Source organism: Microtus oregoni, unplaced genomic scaffold (assembly GCF_018167655.1).
Source record: "Microtus oregoni isolate MIOR12 unplaced genomic scaffold, Mior012 000012F_ref0000307, whole genome shotgun sequence".
Classification (NCBI taxonomy): domain Eukaryota; kingdom Metazoa; phylum Chordata; class Mammalia; order Rodentia; family Cricetidae; genus Microtus; species Microtus oregoni.
The window spans coordinates 15486102-15507020 of NW_024543071.1; the positions used below are offsets into that span (position 1 = coordinate 15486102).

Below are 20919 nucleotides of genomic sequence, written 5' to 3' on the forward strand. Positions count from 1 at the left end.
AATACCTTAACATATTTAATAAAAGTATACTAGGAGAATATATTAAGCTTTAAAAGACAGACCCCCCAGTTCTATTGGGAAATAAACACATGATCAGAATTTTATAATATGTATGTAATTTACAAACAAACAAAGGGCTCTCTGTATGATAGAGTTCTGGGTAATTATATTTTTTACTTTGCATGTATGTGTGTTCAACATATGTGTGCATGGAGGCCAGTGAGCCTCAGGGATCTGCCTACATCTGCCTCCCCAGAGCTGGGAATACAGATGCACTCCTTCTTCCAGCCGAGGACTGAACTCATGCCCTCATGCCTAAACATACTTTACTGGATGAGCTATCTTTCCAGTCTTTTTTCTTTGTATTTTCTCTATTTCATAACCATCAAATGCAGTCAAAATAAAAAAGCACCCCAAACAAGACCTGACAGTTTAGTTAACACCAAGTGTGTAACTACTTCCCTAACAAATTTGTAGCCCATGTAAGAACTTCATATTCCCATGCTTTGCAGTGTTTTAGATCACCATTCAAGATGGGGTTGGGATACTCTGGAGATGCTACTTAGTGACAGAGTACTTACCTAGTTTGCACAAGATTCAGGGTTCATTCCTATCAACACCCCCTCCCCGCCCCACTGGGGGTGCAAGTCAGTAGCAATGTGTTTGCCCTCTATAAACAAGATCCTGGTTTAATCTGCAGAAAAATTATGGCATCCTCTCAAGTATCTCTCTCATGTGTGACACACATCAAATAAGTGATTTATCATTCTTTCAAAAATACTAAAATAAATAAATAAATAATTCCTATAACTTCAGTATTCTGTCATGGATTGTAGTAGAAGCTGATGCAGGAGGATTGCAGGTTTTTAGCCAGCTTGAACTAGGTAGAGATAAAGTAAACAAGCAAACCAGCAAACATACATTTTTGTTGCTAAAATTCCCATAAATTAAAATCTAAGAATGTGAAAGAAACTGAAAATAAAACACATTATAAAAGTCATACCTGAGGTAACACTCAAGGGTAAAAAACCAGATTTGGAACTGTATATAGATTAAACCAACAATTAAAAACGGCTGAACAGAAGGACACAAAGCAAAGTAAAATGGAATTTAATTTTTGTACTTTGGGTTTTCTTTTTTATTTTTCTTTCTTTTTTCTGAGACAGCATTTCTCTATGTAGTCCTGGCTGTCCTGAAACTCGCTCTATAGACCAGGCTGACCTCAGACTCACAGAGATTCACCTGCCTCTGCCTCCCAAGTGCTACCATGCCCAGTGTTTTTTCTTGTATTAGATGAAGAAGGTATAATTAGTGACTTGGCATATAACTATAAACCCAAATAAAATTTTAAAAAGAGAAATGTAGCCAGGAGTGTTAAAAGACTTGAAATCCCAGAACGTTCAACGCTGAGACAGAAGAACTGCAGTGAGTTTGAAGTATATTTTGGCTACACAGTGAATCTGAGGCTAGCTTGGGGTTATAGAGTGAAACCCTTTCTCTCTTCCTCTCTCTCAAAGAGGGAGGTGGGGTAAGGCTGGAAGATCCAGTTCCATTACTACTGTAGCAAATTAACTAAGACTTTACAAGGAAGCACACACATACCTGGCAGAGCAGTTATGAAATCCCTCTGCAGCATAGGTTTTAGGTAGGAGTTGATGTGCCCATGCTGGTAATGACACATTTGGGATATAAGGTGCTCTACAAATTCCACTTGATCAGACTCTGACCACTGCTCAAAATACTTGACACACAGTTCCTTTTCCTTCTCATAGCTTGCTGAGAGCTTCCGCTGCTTGGGCACAATCATACTGGAAGTGCCATTGGCAAGTTTTGTCTATAGAAAGGAAGGGAGTAAAAGAAACATGTAACAGTAAGCATTGAAAATTTTCTAGTCTGGTATGCTAATTTGTATCTTTACAAGTGACTTATTCTTGTTGGATTTACAGTAATTGATATTTGTGAGCAATAATTATGTGGAAAGCCTTAAAAATACCAGAGTAAGGTGGAATATCAGGCATATTGCAGGAAGGCCAAGTATTCATTTCTAAAAGCTCACAGACATTCTTAAGCTACAACAGTTCACAGATGGAACTGAAAGTCAGAAGTACATAATTATTACCAGCAAGCAAAAAAGTTAATTTGCTTTTTCTTGTATGTAGCGGTTGCTGGACATTTAGATAATTACTTCTTCACACTTACTTTTTAATAGTCAAATAAGAAATCTTCCATGCAAAGAAAGACCAATGAATACTTACAGTTCTCATAGTATCTTTGCAAATAAAGTCTAATAATTCATATGTTAAAGTTAACATTTTCTTTCCAAAAATCCCATCTTCATGGTTATAAAAAAAAAATCAACGCTATATATATATAATAAAATATATATTTATATATATTTATATACATAAATATTTATATATTTATATATATAAATATTTATATATAAATTTATATATATATTTATATATATAAATATATTTTATATATATAAAATATATTTATATATTTTTATATATATTTATATATAAATTTATATATTTTATTTTGGAGACAGGGTTTCTCTGTAGCTTAGCTTTGGGACTTGTCCTGGAACTAACTCTTGTAGACCAGGCTGGCCTTGAACTCACTGCCTCCCGAGTGCTGGGATTAAAGGTGTGGGCCAACACCGCCTGGCATTGAATGCTATCATTTTAATAACTAAGTCATTTATTAAGTATGTACTGAGTATCTACAATGAATCTAACAGTGTTCTGGATGCTAGGAATACAATAATGAACAAAACCAGCAGAGAATCATCAGGAACGAATATTCTAGAGTACGAGGCACATATCACTTATGATGTAAGTAATGCTGCCAAGAAAAGCAGAATAAAATAATTTCTGGATTAATGGAGAAATGGCTTAGTAGTTAAAAAGGTACTTGCCATCATGGCTGATGACCTGATTTGATCCCTGGAACCCACATGATGGAGGGAGTGGACCAACTACTACAAGCTGTCTTGACCTCCAAACATACTCTGTGGAATGTCTGTGTATGTGCACACTTATAAATAAATGCAAAAATAAAATTGTAAAAAAGAGCAGGAAGGGGGAGTATGTTATCATGGCTGTCAAATTTCTCTGATTGCTCCATGAAGATTCCCATCACAGGGCATGCATGTGCTGCAGATAGATTTCTATGAGTTTGAGACCATACTGTCTAAATAGTGATGAGTTCTAGGCCAGTCAGGTTCACACTTTTGAGACAGGGTTTCTCTGTAGCTTTGGAGCCTATCCTGGAACTCACTCTGTAGACCAGGCTGGCCTCGAACTCACAGAGATCCGCCTGTCTCTGCCTCCTGAGTGCTGGGATTAAAGGCGTGCGCCACCACTGCTCGGCTCAGACCTGGTCTTAAAAAAGAATTATACACATACCTTGCCTTAGATCAAACACTATTATAGGTGCTGTTATGCCTAAAATAAGAACACAATCACTGAACTTAAAAGAGATTAATTACTAAATGGAAAACACTCAGGAATCTCAGGCAGGATTGCAAGTTCAAGGTCAGCTTGTGTTACTTAACAAGCCTCAAGTTGGCCACATAAAAATTATACATTTTTTTCCCAATAAATACTACCTAATTACACGAGGTCTTTCTGCCCCAGAAGGTGGACAGGTATGGAGAATGTGCTCAGACACAAAGTGCTAAGAACAGCCTCCACTGACAAGCAGTGAGGAAACCATGACTCTAGCTTTACTGTGACAGCAAGAACTGGCCTGTCACTGGGAATAAGGTGTGAGGATTTCCCCAGGAGCTTCTAGGTAGGAACTTCGTCAACACAATGATTTCAGCCTTGAACAGAGAATACAACCATGCTGAATCAGACTTCCCAGCTAGGAGCTAACAGAAAGGTGCGTCGGAATTTGCCAAGTCCATGATGTTATGCAGCAACTTAAAAAAAAAATGTAATTACTTAAATCTACCTGGTCACAGACAGCTTTCGTGATGGGGTGAGAGTTGAACTTAACATCCTGTTACATGGAGAAAGAGCAACCTAGGTGGTGGAAATTTTGAGAGCACAGGGTCTGGGATCGTTGGGGAAGCAGTCTGATCACTGACTTCCACATGTGTTCTTACCAACTCCACCTTCTCTCTTACATGAAGGTGGCTCTTCCCACTAACTGAGTCTCTGATAACAGGGTGTGGAGTCACTATCCAAGGCGCTAGCCCTGGGAACTTCCACTCACTCCTTAGAGCCTGAGCCACCATGCTTGGACAGAAATGGAGGATGAAAGAGCACAGGGGCAAGCACTCAGAGGTATGAGGGTGACACACACACACAAGGATCCTGACTGGGTGAAGCATGTCCTAGGAGGTTGATGTGGGAGTCTCCTCTGTGTGCTGTGATTACCATTAATGAATAAAGAAACTGCCTTGGCCTGTTGATAGGGCAGAACTTAGGTAGGTGGGGAAGATGGAACAGAATGTTGGGAGAAAGAAGGGCGGAGTCAGAGACACCATGGACCTGTCACCCAGAGATAGACCTGCTGAAACTTTGCTGGTAGGCCATGACCTCGTGGCTATATACAGATTAATGGAGATGGGTTAAATTAATATGTAAGAGTTAGCCAATAAGAAGCTAGAGCCAATGAGTCAAGCAGTGATTTAATTAATACAGTTTCTATGTGATTATTTTGGGTGTAAGCTAGCTAGGCAGCTGGGAAGAACAAGCGGCACCCTCCCTCCAACAGAAGGTAAAGAATGGACAACAGAAGGCCAACTTAGAAGCTACTTTAATGATTCATGGAAGAGAAAGCATCTTTAGACTACAGTGTTGGCTGTAGAAGTGGAGAGAAAGAATTAGTATGCATTGTATTTTGAGGGCAGAGCACTAACCCTGGATGTGGACAGGAGAAAAACGAGATGAGGCTCACACCCAAGTCTGAAGCTGCAGAACAGTGGGAAAAGATTCAGAAATCAACAGAAACAGCTACTCCCAAAAAAGTGGTTTTTATATAGGATGATACAAATGAGCACAACTGAATACCTTTCAAAGAAATTTGATGGACAATAGACGTACTTGCCTGAGGTGACCCTAATGAGGCATGGAGACCCATGTTGCTATAGAATCCATCATGCTTATAGATGCTGAATGTGGCATAACATTGCCCCACCCTTCAACACCCTACTTCTGCCATTAAGGCAGGGGCCTGTTTTATCTTCTCAAACATTTCACAAATGGAACCTGGCCAGCTGCTATTAGTGGATTTTCAGGAATGGCATGAAAGAGCTGGCAGCTATGAGCAGCAAGCCTGGTGTGCAGTGCTGGGGTTTTCTAGCATAGATGCCATTGTTCCCACACAGAGTAGAAACAATGAAGAACAACCTGCTGGGCACTGACCATGGGGAGTTCAGGCTACTTTCCATGTAGGCTGTTTGCAACTCAGCAAAGGGAAACTCACCAAAAAAAACAGGGTAAGATTTAGAGTGCTAGCAGACAGGTGGGCTTACAAGTTTAACCAAAAAGTCACTTCTCATCTCCATAACCAAAGCCCACCATATTATTAACTTTGTCATAAAAGGTAGAAATGGCATGGGGAGGTAGCCCAGAGCACTTGGGGCACAGTGCTTTCTCTGTATGGACAAGGTCCTGTGGCCCAAGAGACTAGAAGTTTATGGTCATCTCATTTGCATAGCAATTTTGAGGCCAACCTGGACTACATGAGATTCTATCTTAAAAAACAAATAAATCAACAAACCAAAAAAACCACAGCTAGAGCTGTCCTCCCGCCACACTTTTGAAATACAGTTTCCTTTCTTAGTTTACTTTTAGAAAATACACAAAAGTGTTTTTTTAGTTTAGTTTTAGCAAGGTTAACATGAAGGGCACAGAACAGTGACTGTCATAGACGCCAGCCAGCAGACAGACAAGAGGAGATGAGCACAAGCATCACCAGCTCCACGTGTCCCATTTTAGCCACTGTTTTCATCTCACTGTTGGGACAGGGTCTTATTATGAAGCCCAGGCTAGTTTGAAATCTGTGGCATGGCTTCTGCTTCAGCCTCCAGACTTGGGATTATAGGTATGCCACTATACCCAGCTAAAATATATTTTTGGAAATAATTTACTTATGTAACTTATCACAGCATAAAAAGAAATTTTAAAAAATGAGAAAGTCCCACACATTTAGGAAAAAAACTGATTTAATAAAAAAATATTTAATACCCATAAACTAAAAACCTTACTGAGGGAATATTCATTTACTTATTTGTTTGCTTGTTTATTAAACAGGGTTTTACTCTGCAGCCCTGGCTATCTTGAAATTCACTATGAAGACGAGGCTGTCCTCTAACTTACAGGGATCTGCCTGCGCCTGCCTCCTGAGTGCTGGGATTAAAGGGAGTGCACCAGTATGCCCAGTGGCTATGTTTTTAATATAAATAGAGATATATTACACTCATAAACCGGACTCAATATTGTTTATTCTTTTTAGATTGATCTATAGGGTGAATATATATCAATCAAAACCTCAGCAGGCAAATTATAAAGATTCTACTAATTTGTATAGAGATGCAAAGGGACCTAAATTAAAAGATGGAGGACTCAAGACTGCAGAATTTTATTCTACTTCTTATTACCCACAACCCGCGTGTGTGTGTGCACGCACAGGTGTGAGTGTGGAGGACATTTTCAAGAGTTGATTCTCTCCTTCCACTGTAGGTTCTGATGATCAAACTCAGGTTGCTGAGTTTGTAAAGCAAGTGATTTTACCAAGTGAATCATCTTCTGGTTCGAGACTACTGAATTTTAGAACACATGCAATAGTAACCAAAATAGTGTGGCTTTGACATGAGGGGAAAATGTGCACCAATCAACCAAAAGAAATTCATATGCAGATGATTCTTCTCCCTTTCTTCCTTCACCTGATCTCACTGTGTAGCTCACATTGACCTTGTACTCATGATGCTCCCGTTTTAGCCTCTCCAATGCTAGGATTATAAGTGTGTATCCAATACTGGCCAGAATGGTGCTACGATAATCCTGTGGGGGAGAGGATAACTTTTTTTTTTTTAAAAGTTCCCTACCCCACCATGGGGGTGGGGGAAGAGAATATGGGGAGAGATGGTTGGAATCTGGAGGACATTTGGGAGTGCAATGTGGAAACCTAGCATAGTGGAAACTCCCTGGAATCTATGAGGGTGGCCCTAGTGAGGACTCCTAGTAGAGGATATGGAGCCTGAACTGGCCACCTTCTGTAACCAGGCAAGGCTTCCAGTGGTGGGGCTGGGACCCCAACCCAGCCACAAAACTTTCCACCTACAATCCCTGCCTGTAAGATGTGCTGGGGCAATGGTGGAGCACAGCTTGTGGGAATAGCCAACCAATGACTGGTGTACTTTGAGACCCACACCATAAGGGGAAGCCTATGCACAACACTGCTTGGATGACCAGGACCCAGAGGCTGGACAGCCCAGAGACCTAGGGTAGAACCCAACAAAACTGGCAAAATTAAAAAAAAAAATCAATGAAATGATGATTCCTAAAGATATTCTGTTACACTCACAGTTGTCATCAGAGAGGCTGCAGATGGGAGCGGATACAGAGAGGCGGAGAGAGCTAGCTCAGGGAACCCCACGGGAGAGGGGGAAGAACTCTGGAAGCTAGAGGGGTTGAGGATCCTCTTTGTCTCTCCCTCCACCTCCACCTGAATGAACTAAGTAGGGCTCATGGGGGCTCACAGACTGAAGCAGCAATCTTGGAACCTGCATAGGTCAGTGCTAGGTCCTTTGAATAATCATATGTTATGATTGTTGGCTTGGTGTTTTTGAGCAACTCCTGACAATGGGAGTGGGGATATCTTCGACTCTTTTGCCTGCTTTTGGGACCCTTCTACTACTGGGTTGCCTCACCTAGCCTTGATGGGAAGGTGTGTGCCTGGTTTTATTATACCTTGTTGTACCATATTCTGGGAGGCCTGCTTTTTTTCTGGGGAGAGATGGGAGGAGGGTGTATCTGGAAGGAAGGTGTCTTAGTTAGGGTTTGCTGTGATGAAACACCATGACCACAAGGCAAGCCGAGGAGGAAAGGGTTTATTTGGCTTACACTTCAGCATTGCTGTTCATCACTGAAGGAAGTCAAGGGTAGGATCTCAAACGGCAGGATCCAGGGGGCAGGAGCTGATGTAGAGGCCATGAAGGGGTGTTGTTTACTGGCTTGTGTAGTAGCATTTCAATTGTATTTTTTTTTTTTTAACAAATAACACCTGCCTAAAGATCTGAGAGTAAAACAGTCCCACTGGTCAGCCTTATAGACCAGGTAATGGTAACATGCACCTTTAATCCCAGTATCCACAATGACTCGGACCTTTAACCCCAGTTGCCACATTAGTTGCCACAGAAACCAGACATGCACCACCCAGTTTCTAGGTTTGCTTCTCATGGATTAGTCAGTCCACCTTCTTATAGAATTCAGGACCAGGAGCCAAGGATAGCACCACCCACCATGGGCTGGGCCCTCTCTCTTTGATCACTAATTGAGAAAATGCCTTACAGCTGGGTCTTGTGGCGGTATTTCCTCAACTGAGGCTCCTTCTTCTCTGATGACTCTAGTTTGTATCAAGTTGGCACACAAAACCAGCCAGTATGTAAGGGAAGTTGCAGTTGGATGTACTGTATGAGATAATAATAAAAATGAGGGGAAAAGGTTTACATATTTTATGCATGTGTGTTCTAGATTGCATGTATGTGCACCTAGTGCTTGCAGGTATCTACAGAGATCAGAAGATGGGAGTAGACCCTTGGAACTAGTGTTATAGATGGTTTTGAGACTCTCATGTGGGTGCTGGAAACTAAACCCAGGTCCTCTGTAAGAGCAGCAAGTGCTCTTAACTGAAAGCCATCTCTCCAGCCCCGAGGATGTTAAGCAACTGCACAGCCATAACTGGTAAACAAACAAACCTTGTTCCTTACACATACCACATGCAAGATCAACTCGTATATGTTCAAGTTAAAGCTATAAAACTTCTAGAAGAAAATGTAGAAGTTTTTTTTTTGTACCCTTGGGCTAGGCAAACATTTTAGAGAGGTTGCAAAACAATAAACTTAACAAAAGGAATTTAATAAATCTGTGTGTTTGTGCGTGCACACGCGTGTGCATATGCACTTGGCGTAGTTATTTATGGAGGTCAGAGGACAATTTTTGGGAGTTGGTTATTTTCTTTACTGCATGAGCCTGGAGATGAAAATAGCTTGGCAGCGAGTGCCTCTATGTGTTGAGCCATCTCACCAGCTCAGTTAGAAGCTGGGAGAAAGGTCTGCAATGAGTGTATTTAACCAAGGACTTTAGAATATATGAATAACTCTTAGGACTCAATAGTGAGGAAATGAATAATGCTAGTTGTTTCTTAAGTAAGAAAATGCCTGCTTTGTTTTTATAATTGGCAAAAGATGGGATACACCTCCCCTCAAACAAACCTCTGGAAGGCTAGTAAGCATACAAAAGATGTTCAACATTTCAAGTCATTACGGAAATGTAAATTATAGCCACGAGACACTACTACACATGGACTAAACACTACCCGGAACAACTGGCCTCGCATACATCACAGCTGAAATGCTGAATGGTACAATTACTTTGGAAAACAAGTTGACAGTGTTTTATGGAGGTAAACACAGATTTTGCCATGATGTAGATATTTACCTCCCAAACACAATTCTACACATTAATGTTCACGGTTTCTGTTTTCATAATAAGCCCTCAGTGTAATAAGACACAAGTCCATCAAGAGAAGAATGGCGAACAATAAATTGTAATGTAAGCACACAGTGGAACACTTAGCAACAACAGGAGGGAAACGCATAAAATGGCAAAGATGGATTCCTAACACACAGATTAAAGAAGCCAGCATAAGAGCACACAGTTCATGAGTCCACTTATGTGCCACTCTAGGAACAACAAATCTAAATTTTATTTATAAAACCAGATCAGAGGTTTGAGTAGGGTATGGGAGTGAAACTAGCCGGGGAAAGGCACAGGGGACTCACTTGGACCATGGAAATCTTCATCTTGTTACACAGCATACGACTGACAAAATTTATTGAACCATAATACTTAATGCCACCACGATATTAATTTTATTTGCAACTAACACACAGCATTTACAAAGAACTCTGAAGGTCTTTGCTGTTGAGTCTCTTCCCTGACCATTCTCCCATAAAGACTTTTCTACAAACGTCTAAAGTAAATGAAGTAAAATTTCAAGTTGAGAAACTCTGAAAAATCCACAAGGGTACAGTGAAAAAGTTCAATTATTAAAACAACCAGAAGGTTGTATATTGGAGTGTATGGGAAAGAGAGAGATGATAATGGTTACTGGTGGCGGAGAATTGATTCTGCTTTCCCAACAGAAGCCTGATGACTCAACCATCCTGTTCAAATGTCTAGGACAGCTGACAAACAGCCTCAGTTTAATGACAACACTAACTTCCTGCCGCCCTGCACATCTCTTTGCCTTTCTGTTTGCAATGAACAATTGTCTCCAAAACAAAGTACAAATGATGCTGTCAGGTGACAAGCACATAAAATGAAAGGAGTTAAGTGTTTGTGGCACTGTCTTCCAGTTTAGGCCTAAAAGGCCAAGGGCCTTACCCCTGAAAACATATTACATGTACCATTTTCAAAATGACCATCAATTTCTCTGCAGCTGCTGTCTAGGCCAAGAGGGAAAATATATTCTTACACACATCAACTGGCCTAGCCAATAACATGACATGTGCTGGCTTTACTAACTGTATCATGTATGAGCTTAAAAAACAACATGGACTAGTTGAACAGGACCGTGAGATGACACGTATTTTCAGTTTCCAGCAAACCCTGCTGTAACCAGCCAACAGAGAAAGTAGGCTAAGTAGAGAAAGAATCTTTTTTTTTCTTTTTGAACATTTCATCTCTTTACTTTAAAAGGCACACAAGGTAGTTGGTTGTATTGGTTTGGTTGCTAAATGCATCATAGTACAGATACTACACAATAGAAACAATGTAGAATTATGAGTTTAAGGATATCTACTATACAGCACATAATAAAATCAAATGGGAGGCTTGTTTGTGCTCCTCAGCTCACGGAGGATTTGCCAATATCAACTGTTGGGACTCATCATCCATTCATTCACTATTCCCTTTACATTTACTTGAGAAAGAATATTTCAAACAAAGGACACCATTAGGAAGTGTTGCAAGGACAAGGACAAAATGAAGAGATTGTTGGTGAGTAGAGAAGCACATGCTAAAAGACATCAAAGGATTCTGTCTGGCTTTGAGAGAGACACTAGCATTAGGGACTAGGGAATGTGGAGGAAACAATGATTCCGACAGGGTACTGAGTTAAGATAAAGAAAGCAATGACTGTGGTGGGGATTAGAATGCACCTGAGAGAGACACAACACGAATTCTGATTAAGGCTGGAACCTGAGTGTTGTCCAGGACCAGACTGGCTACTCTGTGCAGGACAGTTTAGCAGAGGCTAGGTAAACAGTGAACAGGCAGTTCCTTGACTTTTTGGGAAAGAGTGAGAAGAACACAAAAGAAATATGCTAACTTAAACTGATACAGATTGTAAATAAAGAAAAATAAGAACAAGGTAAAGCAGGGAGTGAGGAGTAAAGCTTCCTTTACTGGCAAGGTAAGGAAGTCACTGCAGGAGTTGGCATCTAAGCTGAGACTGGCATAAGACTAAGTCTTACCAGGAACTGAAGGAAGAATCTTAAAACAAAAGGAGGGAGGAATGGGTGCAAAGGTAGATGTGGAAAGAGTAAAAGGCCCATGTGGTCAGGAGCAGAGTTACCAATAAAGGGCATGTAGTGATCAATGACGTGGCCTGCTACAAGGCTTCCTGGGCCAATGGGAAGCAGTCTGGATTTCCATTAAAGTAGAAAGGAGAACTTGTGGAAGTTCTGAAGTAGTCAGACATGAATGGTGCCTTCTGATGTGCCTTGGAAACACACTAGCTCCATTACAGAGCACAGATCAGGAGCTGTGATGGGACGAGGAAGACCAATAATCCAAGCAAGAGGTGATTATGATTAGGGTTCGAAGAGGCTCTTTAGGAAGTGTTAGAAAAGACAAAGAACAAAATGGAGATTTATAAACTTAAGGTTGGGTGTGGTGGCCAATGACTGTAATCCCAGTACTAGGTAGGAGGTGGACATAGAAGGACCAAGAATTTCAAGGTTGTTAAGTCTTGTCAAGAGAGGTAGGAGGTGAGGTGAAGAAGAGGAACAGGAGGAAGAATAGAAGGAGAAAAACAAAAGGGAAGGGGAGAGGAGGAGAGGGGAAAGGGGAGAGGGGAAAGGGAGTCTGGGTTAGAATTTAATTCATTCACTCATTCATTCTTTCACTTGAGACAAGGTCTCACTATGTAGCCCTGGCTTGCTTGGAAATCACTATGTAGACCAGGCTGGCCTCAAACTTACAGAAATCCACCTGCTCTGCCTCCCAAATGCTTGAACTAAAGGCATGTGCCACCATTCCAGGGCATAAGACATTTCTTTGAAAATAATCATTTATTTCTTCCCTGAAAGGAGAATTGAACACATTTGCCTAGAGAGGGGCAGAACCAGAGTTACAGGTGTTTTGCTCCATGGCCAGGAGAAACAAGTAAAAAATTTGCGAGAATTCTTATTTGTTTTTGTGCTTTTGTTACACAGCCCAACCTAGACTTAAACTTTTTGATCCTCCTGCCTCAGGCACCGGAGTACTGGGAATACAGGATGCACCATCATGTATGGCTTGCCACAGTTTTAGGGAGAAAGTCAAGCTTTGTAGAGGCCCACACTTTAGTTTCTATAGACCACTGCCAGGATTTTGTTAAACACGAATCTAAAAATAATGATTCTCTCCAGTCCCAATGTCTCTCCCTTGTTTTCTAAGGCACCTTCTAGAAAAGAGTCAATGCTGTCTTGGTTGAATTGAGAGGAAATGGAGTTGTCTGCATCTTGATTAGGCTGGAGAGATGGGGACAAGTGAGCACTCCTAGGGAGGGAGACAGTGAAACAGAGGCCCAAAGCAGCTCTGGAGCTCCAGAAGGATGGGGAACAAGGGAAAGAAGCCCACAGCATCTGGGCAAGTTTCTAGGAAGGGATCCATGAGAAGCTGGATGTGGCTGGACACAAGGTGAACAAGTAGAGAAAAGGTAAAATGCTCAAAAGTAGGGCCACAACTTTCAGCAATTTGATTTTTAGTTCTTAAAAAGACTTTACAATTTTCAGTGACCAAATTATAATCCTTTATCTTTTCCTGGGGTTGGGAATGGGAAAGCAAAGAGAGCTGAATGTACAGGATGGGGGGGGGGGCGTATATATTCCAACAGAAGTAAACATCACATTTCTCAGTGGGGTTATTGTATTAATATTTTAACAGCTCCTACTAAATATGATTACATATTAGGTGAACTCATAAATATGTCAGATCTGATTAGTGAATGTGGAAGACAGGAAGGGGCAGATTTGTCAGCAGAGAGAAGTTCACATTATGAATCTGACTGATTTCTAATAACCAGCAAGACAAAGCTTGCGATCATTCCAGCTCTTTTAAATACAACTCACTAGGAGATGAACTCAAAGCACCTCAGTACATATGATTATATATGATTATTTAAAGACTAGACAGTTGCCAATCTTCTATTTACTGATGATAGAAAAAGCCACACATGACATTCAACCAAGTCAAAACAAGGCAATTTTGATGGTTTCTTGATTTTTACTGTAGTTAAAGGGACCAGATAGCCACATAACGTTTTTAGATTTCAAACCCGACTCTTGTTTCTTTGGTGGGCTCTGGCATGTGACTTTATAGCTTGCAGGGTGATGGGGTTCTTTTGTTCTAAACCAAGGACTCACTGCAGCTTAATTTACTGCTGCACTATTATTACAGCTAACAACACACACCTCCAAGGCTGGTAAACCCACTGGTGTAGACAGTGCCACCTTAAAGGGGTTTCTGGATGGGTCCTAGTGAGGAGGAAAAAAAAAAGGACATAATGTTTAATTATAAGAAATGATTGAAATAGGCACAGACATACCCCGGGTGCCTCTGCACTGCAGCAAGCTCTAAACTTGTTATCGTTAATGGTTTAAATTTCACTGTGCTAATCATTTCAGGACACAAGCCTTTCTTGATAATCTAATGAATTATTCCAACATCCTTCAGCAAAAAAAAAATCCTCCATGACAGCACTAATTACAAGGCGTTTTCCCAGTGCTTATGTAAAATATGACAGAGCAGCAGCCTAGGGAATTGCAGAAAACTGCTTCTAATTTCCACTGAGAAACTGACAAACACCTCTCTTTCATCTCTCCCAGCTCTCAAGTAAGATTTAACTTTCTCATTTAGTTAATTACCGAGTGAGGATCATCATTTCCCCGCATCGGAGCGGCACAGAGCCTTTATCGTGTTAACTTGTGAACTTGATCGATGGCTGCTGCTAAAACTTAATAACTTCACCCCCTGGCAAATTGTAAGATAAATATAATAGGAGAAACTCTGACAGTAAAAACCTGCCAGAAATGAGCGCTGTGTTTATGTTTCTTTGCAGGCAGCAAAAAAACCACCGACAGCTTATTACTGGTTGCGTGTTACTTATATTTAAAAGACTCCAGGCAGTTAACTTTCTGCGTATTGTTAAAACTTTGCTCATGAGAGGGGAAAACAGCACAAGAGTTGCAGACTTGGGGAAGTGAAAGAAGAAAAATCAGGGAGAATGGCAACATGAGGGACCAAATACATTGTGTAAATGTCATGTTTATCATATAAAATGTTTAAGCGGCAGAAACAGGGAGAGTAACCCTCATAAAAAGAATACTGGCCTTCTGAAAGACCCTAGGAACTATAGGAGAAAAGTATGGGAATTTTTACTCAGATTTTTTTCGATGACCATGGGTCCATGCCTGAAGAATTCAATTAACCACAGAATTCCTCCATACTTCAAAAAGCCCTGCAGCTAGAAAAGCACTTACTAACTACACCAGTTAACCTTGTGACCTCTGAGGGAGATACAGCTAGGGAAAAACATACTCTGAGCCCTTCATCTAGTCTTATATTCACTGCCTACACCAAAGCTAAACCAATTCAGGCAGACATTTTCTGATGAGCATTATACTTTTAGCTTGAATCTAAATTTTACCTTTGGCTGTGGCAGACTAAGGATAACAGACAAGAAGTAACAATGGGGTCTGGTAATACGGCAACTGGGTGTGGTGGATCAGGCCTACTATCAATTCCAGCACTGCAGAGGCTAAGACAAAGACTGGAGAATCATGGCAAGATTGAGATCAGCTTGTACTAAGAATGAGACCCTACCTCAAGAAAACAAAAACAAAAACCAATCAATCAAATAACAGAATCACTACTCATTAATGTCTGTTCCTGCCACCTAATAACAGGAATGAAAACACATCTGTATATAAAATGTCAAGGCTACTCATAACACAGAGCTGATAAAGGAAACAGTATGAACTAAATTTGGGGAGGAGATAATCAGGAATGGTCTTCAAGGACTTACAGAGGCTTAACCTCGTGTTTGCAATTGTACTTAGCTCCCCACTATGTGCCACAACAGATTGGCACTCTGGAGGCTTAATGTTGTGATCCAAAGGCCCACCATTTTGAAAGTTGACAGGCTCTGGAAAAACAAACATTAAAATAGCGAGCAAAATTCCTTGCTGCTAGAGGATCAAATCTGAATCATCTGTTCATTAAATAATCTATCTGGAGAGAAAGGACTGGGAAGAAGGCTCGATGAGTAAAGTACCTTGCTGTGCAAACAGAAGGACCTGGATTCAAACTCATTCACACACACACACACAAATAAAAAAATCACTTTTATTTGCTTATTATCTCAACCAGTAGGGGTGGGGAGAATGTATAGAAAAAAAGCAAAATTCCTAGGGCTCCTTGGCCAGACAGTCTGGCCTAGTTTGTTAAATTGAAACCAATGAGGGACAAGGATGTCATTCTTGAGGCTTACATTTAAAGACCTCCAGTGGATGCGCATACACAGTTTTTAAAAAGCCCAGAATTTTCACTATCAGTAGACACTGTTTCTATTTCAATGTCTAGATTATTTTTCTATTCTTTTAAAAGAGTTATTAGGGGCTGGAGCAATGGCTCAGCACTTAATAGCACTTGGTGCTCTTGCAGAGGACCTTGATTCATTTCCCATCACCTACACGGAAGCTTGCAACCATCGTAACTTCAGTTCCAGGGGATGCCCTCTGCTGACTTCTACAGGCACCAGGCATTCATACACACACGTGATGCATGGATAGACATGTAGGAAAAGCACTCAAATGTAAAAGAAAAATAAACCTTTAAAAAAGAAGTAAAAGAGAACTATTAGTAAATTATTTGATATATGTGGGGGAAGGGGGAGTATTTTTATGATATCCAGGATACTTCTCCCTTAGCAGTAAATTAACTGGAACAAGAAAAGCTTTCTTTGATGAACACCTTAGAACTCAAGATCTGGTCCTGGAATATACAGAATGATGATTGTGGAAAGGCAGAGAGGAAGGGGAAGCAGGTGACAGAAAAGAAAGGAGGAGGAGTAGAAGGAAAGCAGCAAGAAGGGAGAGAGCTAAGAAAGGAGTGTAGAACTGGGAGTGAGTCAGGGTGACAAGAGACCGGGAGAAAAAGAGATTAACGGCATTGGTGGGGGTGCAGAGGCCAGAGAATAGTGAAGAGGAGTCATTAGGGCTAAAGGAGAGACTGGGAAGGGGAGACATGATAAGCAGGGGACAGGACAGCTTGGGAAAGATGGAATGGGAAGAGGAGAGGTAGAAGCAGATGAGGAGAAAAAAAATGGGTATAATGAAACGCACAAGGATGGAGCATGACCAACTCCTGCTCCAAGAGAGCAATATGCTTGATTGACAGACAAGTCCTCTCCACATCAGGAGAGAAAAGATGAAAAACGACTTCTTCTGAAAACCAGTATTTAATGTCTCAAGAAGAGTAATAAAGTTTAATTATCTGGAATCTGGTTGATTCTTCTTTGTAACTTCTTGAAGTGCAGGTTGCTCCTCTGGATGTAAAATGATGTTAAAAACATCAAATATAATTTTGGTGACACTGTAAGTTTAAACTAAGAGCCTTCTCTCCAACTGCCCCCTCATATCCTTGCCTTATTTAGCATCAGAAAGTTAAGTTCTGCTATCAATAATGGGGAATGAGGGAGGCAGGTCTGTCATGAGAATCAGAGACTAAAACAAACTAAAAACTATGCGGCTGAAGCACAGTGAGTTTAGATAAAGTAGAAAAACTGTCCTCCTTGTTGTGTTGTGATACCTGGGGTTTTTGTCCATGAAAGTCAGTGACTTGGTATAACCTGTTCTTAAAGAAAGCATAATCCTAAAGCCTGGTTCTGGGGGTGTGGATTGGGGACTGACTCTCAAGAAGCCAACTCAGCTTTCTAGAAGAAATTCAACTTTTTCCAAATGCTTGTTAATGCATGTTAAATGCAGCAAGAAATAATCCTATGAGGCAGGGTGCAGCCTCTCTCAGCTGCAGTGAATGAAGTAAATGACTTGTAACTTCTGAAGTCTTGGTTATCTGCAGGTAAAACTTTAATAACCCTTGGAGAATCAAGGGACTAAAGACATTTCTCTCTGGAATACTTTGGTAATTGTTTTCTTAATTTATCCAGGAGAGGCTTAGTTTGGATGCAGCATCTGTTTTTTTTTTTAAGCAGAGGTGATCAGAATAACTTGCTCAGACTCACATAAATTAGCAAAGTTTAGACTAAATTTCAAAATGCAGTTGTTATATAAGCTATATGGTCTTTCTAGATCACAATTCTGGTTCTTCTTTTTTTTTTTAAAAAAAAGAATATTTTATTTTTATATGCATTGGTTTTGCCATGGGTGTTGGGTCCCCTGAAACTGGAGTTACAGGCAGGTGTGAGATACCATGTGGGTGCTGGGAATTGAACCTGGATCCTCTGGAAGAGCAGTCAGTGCTCTTAACCTCTGCGCTATCTCTCCAGCACCTTCTTCCAATAATCAAGTCACTCCCAAGTAAATGGCAGGACAGGGGCTGGAGATCACACTGCTCTGAAGATGCCTTTTGGACAGCCAAGAGGTTTATATGCACACCAAGACCATGGACATCAACTGAAGCCAGCCCCAATGGCCCTCTGTATAAGTTATGGTAATGTATCAGAATGTTGTAAATACAACCAAACAACCATTATGTCTTGATCTGATGCCACTACTGCTTATACACTTATTTGGTGTAAAATACTTGGGTAAATTAGTTAATCGTTCTGGGTCTCAAATTCCTCATCTATAAATGGCGACACTGTACTCTGTTGGAAGTATTGACGTTAGGATGAAATGAGGTAACATACACAAAATCACTTAAAAAGAGAACTTAGGAAAGACCAAAGGCAATCATGGTTTTAACTCAGTAACAGTCTACTTATGCACTGCTGGTTATAATTAGCCTTCCACTTTAAAATGGAATCTCTTGGTTTTTCGACTATATCCAGAAACTTTTACTTTCAAAATAGACTTTTAAGCCTTAGAGGGCAGTGATAAATCATTTGAATTTACATAGGAGTAGCAGCACAAAAAGAAGTTGTAAACTCAATTTTTAATTCAAACTAATGCAAGGAGTAGTTATTTCAACTATACAGAGATAGTTGAAACCCCCTTCTCTGGCTACCAATGTTACCACTCTCAGTGTATTGATGCTTTGCCCATAAGAAAACCTGGCTTTTTTTTTTTCCTTTAGTTTTTTTGAGACAGGGTTTCTCTGTAGCTTTTGGAGCCTGCCCTGGAATTAGCTCTTATAGACCATGTTAGTCTCGAACTCAGAGATCCACCTGCCTCTGCCTCCCAAGTGCTGGGAATAAAGATGTGCGCAAGCACCACCTGGATAAAACTGGCAGTCTTAACCTATGTTCTAAGACTGGCCTCAACATTTGCATGTAACATATTTAAAACATTACTAGCAGCTGGGCATGATGGCTCAAGGCCTTTTATTCCAACAATTGGGAAGTGGATACAGGAAGATTTGAGTTCAAGACCAGCCTAGGCTACATAATTGGTTTGAGATACACTTGGGTTGCATAGTAAAACTCACCTCAAAAAAAAAAAAAGACACATTTAAGCTTAAAAAATTATGCTTGAAGCCAAGAATTAAAACTAAACCTTGAAAAAGAATGATGATTGATTCTAGCTTAACATTTCCATAAAACTCAGAGCTGTGGGAAATGAGCTCCGCTTTATGACACCGTCTTGAAATCTGCTTCCTCACTACGACCCATTTCTTCTACATTTACATTCTTGACATTTTTGTACCACCATCCCTCTGGTTGCCAATATTTAAGAAAAGTTTTCTAGAAAACTATCAGTAAATGAATGTTTTTATCTACTAAAAATTCCTTTACTTCACACAGAGAGGCAAAAGAAATGCTATATGCCAACTGGTTTTACTTAGGGCCAAATCCAAGCAGTAGGATGACATCTTACAGACTGTGAGATTAGACTGGGGTCCTAATGCTTTATTGTCAAGATCAGACAGCAACTGTTCTCTGTCCATTCAAAAGCTTGCTGTACTAGATATGTCTATTTTTTTCTTTCAGATTCCAAATGCTGACAATGTTCCCACAGTTGAAATGGCATACTGGCACTCTAAACAAACAAGGACAAACCCTGGCATGAGTTTCCACTTGAAAGAACTAAGTTTCACTGGATATCAGAAGCAGAATATATGGCACCTGCTTCTATGATAATAGTGTTTAAAAACATTATTATTATTATTATTATTACTATTAATATTATTTTGAGACAGGGTCTCTGTATGTAGCCCTGGCTGTCCTGGGACTCACTTTGTAGAACAGGCTATCCTGGAATTCACAGAGATTCACCTGCCTCTGCCTCCTGAGTGCTGGGATTAAAGGCATGCATCACCACCTCCACCCAGCTTGACATAGCATTTTTGACAGTGAACAATCTGGGGGGAGGGGGTTAAAGTTTAAGTAAGAAAGACTGAAGAGTGAGCTTATTAGGATGGCAGCAGTGAGAATAAGGATTAGGGAAGAACAGAGGATTTAGACATGCATGGTGGCTCGTGCCTGTAATCTCAGCACTTGGAAGACTGAGGCAGGAGGATTGCTGTAAATTCCAGGCCAGCCTGGGCTATGCAGTGAGATACTGGCTCAAACAAACAAACAATCCAAGGAAATTAAAATGACCTAGACATTTTGGAGAGAATCTTAAGAATAACCTCATGGAACCAGGGCACACTATGGAAGAAGCAAAAGACAGAAACGAAGGGCAAAAGAGCCAGCTCAGGATCAGGTCTTGTGTCATCTATAAACTGGGTGGCATCAGTAAGCTCATCACTCTCCTTAGGCATTCCCCCATTCATTTTTTTTTAAAAATAACTTAACTTTATTTTGTGTACATTGGTGCGAGGGTGTCAGATCCGCTGGAACTGGAGTTACAGACAGTTGTGAGCTGCTGTGTGGGTGCCGAGAATTGAATCCAGGACCTTTGGAAGAGCAGTCAGTGCTCTTAACTGCTGAGTCATCTTTCCAACCCCCCTCCTCATTTTTTAACCTCAAAGACTTACACTGCTTGTTCCTGAGGGTTGTTATAACAACAGATGATATACACACATTACTTAGAACAGGGTACAGCAAGTATGTTTTCAACAAAGTTAGCTGCTGACAGAAATAAAAAACGATACAAAATGTAGTAACAATATTAATGTCCTTACCGCTACTGAACTGCACACTTAGAAATGGTTGTATAGTCTGTGGGTTTCCTTTTGGGGGGGGAGGGAATGTTGGGGAGACACGATATAAAGACAAAACTAGACTAGTGACATATAGCTCAGTGGTAGGTGCTTACCTAATGTTCTTAATGTCCTAGTTCAATCT

At 40.6% G+C, this 20919-nt stretch overlaps 1 protein-coding gene across 9 annotated transcripts in view; it reads right to left on the reverse strand.

Annotated features, from left to right (window-relative positions):
• Positions 1–20919, reverse strand: part of Btrc (beta-transducin repeat containing E3 ubiquitin protein ligase) — a 177711-nt gene that overhangs the window by 24357 nt on the left and 132435 nt on the right. For all 9 annotated transcript variants that reach the window (XM_041660926.1, XM_041660922.1, XM_041660927.1 and 6 more), the window contains one exon: positions 1603–1834. In XM_041660926.1, the coding sequence (XP_041516860.1) occupies positions 1603–1834 (232 nt within the window). The remainder of the gene's footprint in view (positions 1–1602; positions 1835–20919) is intronic.